The following is a 6,307-nucleotide window of genomic DNA, read 5'->3' as shown; positions in this document are numbered from 1 at the left end:
CTGAGATGTTGGTGTTAAAACAAGGAAGAACACAGTCTCATATAAGACTCTAAAAGGGGCTGGACTTCCAGGAAGCTCTTCCTTCTTCAAGTCTCAACATTTTGAAACAGTCGTCACTTTTTATTGGCAGGAAAACAACATATTACAATGTGTTAACAATAATGATAACTAATTTCATATGAATTTAGTCTCTCACCTAAAAGCTTTTTATTATTTCATGTAAAGTTTAACATTTTTTATGAGCTAGAACCATTTAGAACCATATCCCAAATATGTTCTTCTCCTGCTCGATCACTTCCATGGTCTTCACTGTTCTGAATACTGATAAAAAGCACATCTCACAGCTTTCATTCCATTCATAGTTCAAGTCCCTCTTCAAATCAGAAACTGATCTGAAGTGATTTAGAGGTTTGAATTATTTGAAATACTGTTTAAACACATTCATTTTGCTTTGCATTGTTTAATTCAAAGTATACATTTTACAAATTAAATTGCTAGGCTAAACTTACAAACCGTTCTTTACAGTGTATAGTTTACAAGCTAGAAAGAAACACAAGTAGTGGTAAAAGGTAAAGTGGTTCAAGGTAAAAAAACCCATTAAGTACATGTATTTCATTATCAGAGAAATTCAAAGAAAATATTTCACACCACCAAAGTTTCAGTCTCAGATGTTGGTTGCATATTTGCTTCTCCTGATCCAACATTTGTAAAAGTCAGTTCAGCCTGAAAACTTGTGGTAACAAGCAATTGAACTAGATTTTTTCCAACTCAAAAACTTACATCGAAAAAACGGCTCATTCAAAGTAGTTATTTAGATTGAATAAAAGTAGTTCAATTGTTTTGTAACCACATTAAGCATTTTTTTAGTTTGAACTGGCAGTGCATTTATAGTAGTACAGTGAAATAATCCTGATTGCACTTTGAAGCACATCAGTCCATAACATCTGACTCTCAAACAGCCGTTTTCTTGATTTCCTGTTCTGATGAGCTGTAGTAACACTCTTACCGTTATAAAGTGTCCAAACAGAGTTTGTGCAAGTAAATAAAACTGCCCTTCCATTGCAGTAAGAGGGGTTGTGTTGCTCTGCATTGTGAAAGTGTCAAGGGTACCATGAAATGCCACATTTATTGGACCAATCTGCTGATTTACTTCAAACTGCATTTAAAAAAACAACAACACAACAAATAGTGTTGGCCACACTATTTGACCAAAAGCATGTAGACACCTATATAACACACCCATATGAGCAAATGACAGTCCGGTTCATCCCAAAGGTGTTCAGTGGGGTTGTGGTCAGGGTTCTGTGCAGGCCACTGGAGCTCCTCCACACCAAACTCATCAAACCATGTCTTTATGGAGCTCACTTTGTGCACAGTGGTACATTCAGGCTGGAACAGGAAAGGCTCTTCCCCAAATTGTAGCCACAAAGATGGAAGCATATGATTGTCTACTATGTCTTTGTGTGCTGTAGCATTAACATCACCCTTCACTGGAACTAAGGGGTCTGAAAAATAGTCCCCAGACCATCATCCCTCCTCCACCAACTGTTGACTTTATGCATTCTAATAGGTAGCATTCTTCTGGCATCTGCCAAATCCAGATCCATCAGACTGCCAGATAGTGAAGCATGATTTAAGACTCCAGAGAACATGTTTCACTGCTCTAGAGTCCAGTGGTGCCATGCTTTATGCCACTCCAGCCAATACTTGTGTACAGCTGCTCGGCCGTGGAAACTGATCCCCTGACATGCAGTTCTTTTGCTGATGTTGCTTCCAGAGGCAGTTTGGAACTCTTTAGTGAGTGATTTCAACAGAGGATATGGCCCCGCTCTGTGAGTTTGTGTGGTTTACTGCTGTGTGGTTGAGCTGTTGTTGCTCCTAGATACATCCATATCACAGTAATTGCACTTACAGTTGACTGGGGCAGATCTGGCAGGACAGAAATTTCACAAACTGACTAGTGGCAAAGGTGACATCCTGTGCCATGTTTAATGCCCTGAGCTCTTCAGTATGACCCATTCTACTGCCAGTGTTTGTCTATAGAGACTGCAAGGCTATTTGCTTAATTTTATACACTTATCAGCCATGAATGTGGCTGAAACACCTGAACTCAATAGTTAGGAGAGTTGTCCTCATTCTTTTGGCTATGTAGTGTATTTACAAGAATTAACTCATGATCCATTTGAACTCAAGGCATTAATTGAGACATTAATAAGCTAAATATTTAGAAAATCACTTTTAGCCACACCCTTTCATTTTAGAGCAGGAAGTGAGACTGCACCCCTGTCCCTCACGGCCATATGATAACTAGTTAGATGCAACTGTTTTGAAATACATGTGTGCAAAATCAGTGTGGAACGTTAATAATTGTCATTACAGATACACTTATTATTATTATTATTATTATTATTATTATTATTATTGCAATTAAGTAAACATTTTTGTGTTTTCAGAATGAGCCACAAGTGTGTGTGAGTGTGAGTAGACAGAGCAGGGCAGGCCTGGAGCTGAACTGGGCCGGTACCGGGTGTGAAAGTCAATGTGGTGTCTTCATCTCTGAATGTTTGCCCTACACTGAAAAAAATGGCGCTTTGAATTTACATGACTAAAATGTGTCAAGTAGTTGCATATAAATGAAATCTGCTTCCTCAGCACAACTCTTGCCAAAAAAGCAAACTTAATGGCAGCAATCACACTGAGGTGACGTGTTGAATACTTTGAATACTTGTAACTACAGCCCATTTTCCCCTGAGCATAATCTAATAAGAAAACTCCTGATTGGATGCTCCTGCAATTTACACAACCATGATGTTTCCTTTTTTGCTTTAGGGTAATGCTGATAGGGTGATAGCTTGGTACAGTGTCAGATTGCAATGGATGCGGAAAACATTTTCTTCATCCACAGGAAAGTTTTGGGAACATGCCGTCATCATTTTGCTTGGAGCACATGCCAGCTTTGATAGCAATGATAGAAATCTGTAAAATATATAGAAGAATGCTCTGGTTCTGAAATACAATGCTGTGTTATGGAAAACTACATAACAGGAGAAGCAGCACATTAAGCCTATTGAAGCCGATGTCTCAAGAATGGCAAGAAATTCTGATGGCCCCTTAAACTCATTTAAATCTGCCACCAGAGGACTTAGTGTGCGCATGTGCACTTTGGCCAGAGCAAAATTTATTGTTGGAAACAATGTGAAGTTTTCAGGTGAGTGCACAGGCTCACTCGGAGTGCAACTGAGATTGGTAAGCACTTAGAATCGGCACGCCCTCAATTTCCTTTCCTACCATGAAAGGCTATATAAAGCAGAAGTTCTGCAAGCTCTTCCCAGACTTAGTCACATCTCCATCTGCGCTGACTTCAGAGGCGACACCATGAGCAAGATTATTGTTTACGAGCATGCCAACTTTGAGGGCATGAGCAGAGAGTTCACCTCTTCTGTTTCTGATTTAGTAAATGAGAACCTTAATGACTGCATCTCCTCTCTGAAGGTGATCGGGGATCCATGGGTGGCGTACTCAGACAGCAATTTCAGCGGGTCTCAGTTTGTCTATGAGGAGGGCGATTATGCCACCGTGGAGTGCAATGACGGCTTTTCTTCACTAGAGGTGGTGACGGAGGACCTGATGAACCCTCAGATCACACTTTATGAAGATGATAACTACAGAGGAAGGTCCATCGTTCTCACCACTGAGACCAACCTGGCGTTTGGCTCTTTCCACGACATGGCATCTTCTCACAAGGTGCAGAGAGGAGCGTGGGTCCTTTATGAAGACAGTGACAGAGGTGGAGCTCAGATGGTGGCCAGGGCTTCTCGTGATGTTCCTGTATATGACTGGTTCAATGACAAAGTGTCTCATGTGCGCCCTCTGAAGCCTGGCAGATCCATCATAAAATCAGAGGTCCTCTGGGACAAGAAAGAAGAACGTGTCAAATCAGTTATGATCGACTCCATATGCGGTCTGAACTATGGAGAACACGAGCAAAGCTTCTCCACTGAGCTGTACAGAGAGTACACAGGCTCCATCACTGACACCTTCAGCTTTAGCAGTTCTACACAGATCACCTGGGGAACATCCTTTAGTGTAGATGTAGGATTCATAAAGGCACAGCAGAATTTCTCCTTCAGTAATACCCTCAATGTGCAGAGAGGCAGCAGCAACACCAGAACCGAGAGGAAGAGTATCCGAATCTCCCTGCCCACCAAAATAGCTCCCCACACCAAGCTCACTGTGAATGTGTTGAGGAAAGAAGTGGATGTAAAGGTTCCGGTCAAGCTGACCATCAGGACAGGTTCTCACCTCAGCGTGGAGTTTGGAGAGTACAGGTGCGAATCTGGCCACTCCATCACCGCCGAGTACAAGGAGGAAAAAATCTAGTACACAGGTTGGTAAGATACAGTGATTCCTTCAAACATACAAACAAAAAGGGGTGCAAATTTGATCTGACAAGTGAAGGGGGGGGCTATATTTAGCAGTGCAAATGTTGCCTCCCCTAATTTTGCACCACTGCAATTAGCATATGTGACATTTGTCTGGTCAGTGCTCTGAACCTGGTTACATTCTATCCAGGTTACTTGTTATGAATCATTGTTTAATGACCAGTGAGTAATTTTTTTTTTTTTTCATCCAAATGTGGAGCTCAAAACTAACGGCTTACTTTTTCTTATTCCCAGTGAAATATTATTGGTGCTGGACCCTTTACACTGTCGCAGTGGATCTCAAGAGTATCAAGACATCCAGCTGAGGACCAGTGTGGTTCCCCATCTCTTCTCAAAGTATCCTCCAGACTTTAATGTCCCTAAATGGTCTCAGCAGAGCAATCATATTTCTCATGTGAATTGTGTTTTACAGCAAAAATCAAATTAAATAAAAAATGAAATATTAGTTTAATCGTCTCCTGTCTTTTTTGAGTTATGCACTCTACAAGATCTCAGTCTAACAGTAAATGGAAAAGGTCTTGAGATGCTTTTAAGAAAGTCCAATATGATACTGTATGATTGCATTTGAACAAGAAACAACTTGTATGGTGTTGCTCAGGGCCCACAGTTGTATTTCACAGAATACAATTATACAAAATGTACTGACATCTATATGCACAACATTTATCATAGCCACACAATTAACCATAGGGGTACAGCAAATATGTAGAGACCCCTGGTGTTCTCATTAAAACAATTATGAGTCCATTGGAAGCATGATTTTACTATGCATTTGTGGTGTTAAAAGCAAGGTGTGAATACAGGGGGTCCTGTATTTAACCTCTTGGATCCCCTGAATGTCTCAATCAGTTCTCAGGAGTCCCTGAAAATCAACTTATGACATTTTGCTGTCTGTTAGGTAAAAATAGACACTTAAATACAAATATAGGGAAACTCATTATTTAGCTGTTTCAATCATGAACAAGGAACTTGTCTTTAATATTCTTAACTGACTGGAGGTGCAGCACTGCTTTGCCTCAGGGTCGTGCTGTGGCAAACTGGATCACTGTTAGTCTTTCATAGTCTAGCAACTGTAACTATGCCTGGGATGCCTCTGAAAAACTCTACAAAATGTTACTAGGTATTTATAAATCTGAAATCTTGTCCAATTTCCCAGGAGATTGGTGGACATAGTGAACCATTACTTATTTCTCAAACTGAAGACACTTATATACACTGAACAAAGTGTCCAATCATGTCTCTCAATATCATTGATAAAGGACTGAAACACAGGAGTGTTGGCCAGGTCAAAAGGCATTACTGTGTACTCATAGTGCCCCCAGCAGTGACGAAGGCAGTCATCTACTAGTCCCCTCTTTAACTCTGACCAAGTTATAGGGACTTCAGAGATCTAATTTTGTGAGAATGTTGGCCCCATGTAATTGTTATAGAGCTACGGGTATGAGTGGGAAAGGGTAAGGGCACTTCTTCGTGATATCATTAAGACCCCTGTAGTAAATGGAAGGTCATAACTCTCTATTCTCTCTTTCTTATTAAAGAAAAGGCCAGAAGTAGCAGGAGAAGCTGAAGGCCGAATAAAGCCCTGTTCTAAAGCCTCAGTAATATAGCTCTCCATGGCCTTTTCTTCCTCCTGAGAGAGTGGCTATACTCGGGATTTAGGAAGGGTTGTGCCCTCTACCAGATCAATGGTGCAATCATATTCACGATGAGGGTGTAACTGGGTAGCCTTAGCCTTACTGAAAACCTCTAATAGATTAGAATACACTTCAGGAACATTAAGCTCAGCATGAACTTCAGGACTCTCAACAGAAGTAGAACTGATATTACTAGATGGGAACTTCAGACACAGGTGAGAGTAGCAATAA

General features: G+C 40.7%; 1 protein-coding gene across 1 annotated transcript; it reads left to right on the top strand.

The window, feature by feature from the left end:
• Nucleotides 1-3,343: 3,343 nt before the first annotated feature.
• On the top strand, nt 3,344-4,891 carry LOC118822519 (epidermal differentiation-specific protein-like). Its single transcript, XM_036591614.1, has 2 exons — nt 3,344-4,387; nt 4,677-4,891. The coding sequence occupies exon 1, from the start codon at nt 3,376-3,378 to the stop codon at nt 4,378-4,380; it is 1,005 nt and encodes a 334-aa protein (XP_036447507.1). The 5' UTR covers nt 3,344-3,375; the 3' UTR covers nt 4,381-4,387; nt 4,677-4,891.
• The last annotated feature ends 1,416 nt before the right edge of the window (nt 4,892-6,307 follow it).

The sequence above is a fragment of the Colossoma macropomum genome, unplaced genomic scaffold, assembly GCF_904425465.1.
Source record: "Colossoma macropomum unplaced genomic scaffold, Colossoma_macropomum, whole genome shotgun sequence".
In the NCBI taxonomy this organism is placed as follows: Eukaryota; Metazoa; Chordata; class Actinopteri; order Characiformes; family Serrasalmidae; genus Colossoma; species Colossoma macropomum.
This window is presented reverse-complemented; position numbering and strand designations above follow the sequence as displayed.

What these genes read in the sequence shown, in the direction of transcription:
- LOC118822519 (XM_036591614.1), top strand. Translation starts at nt 3,376, where the DNA reads ATGAGCAAGATTATTGTTTACGAGCATGCCAACTTTGAGGGCATGAGC.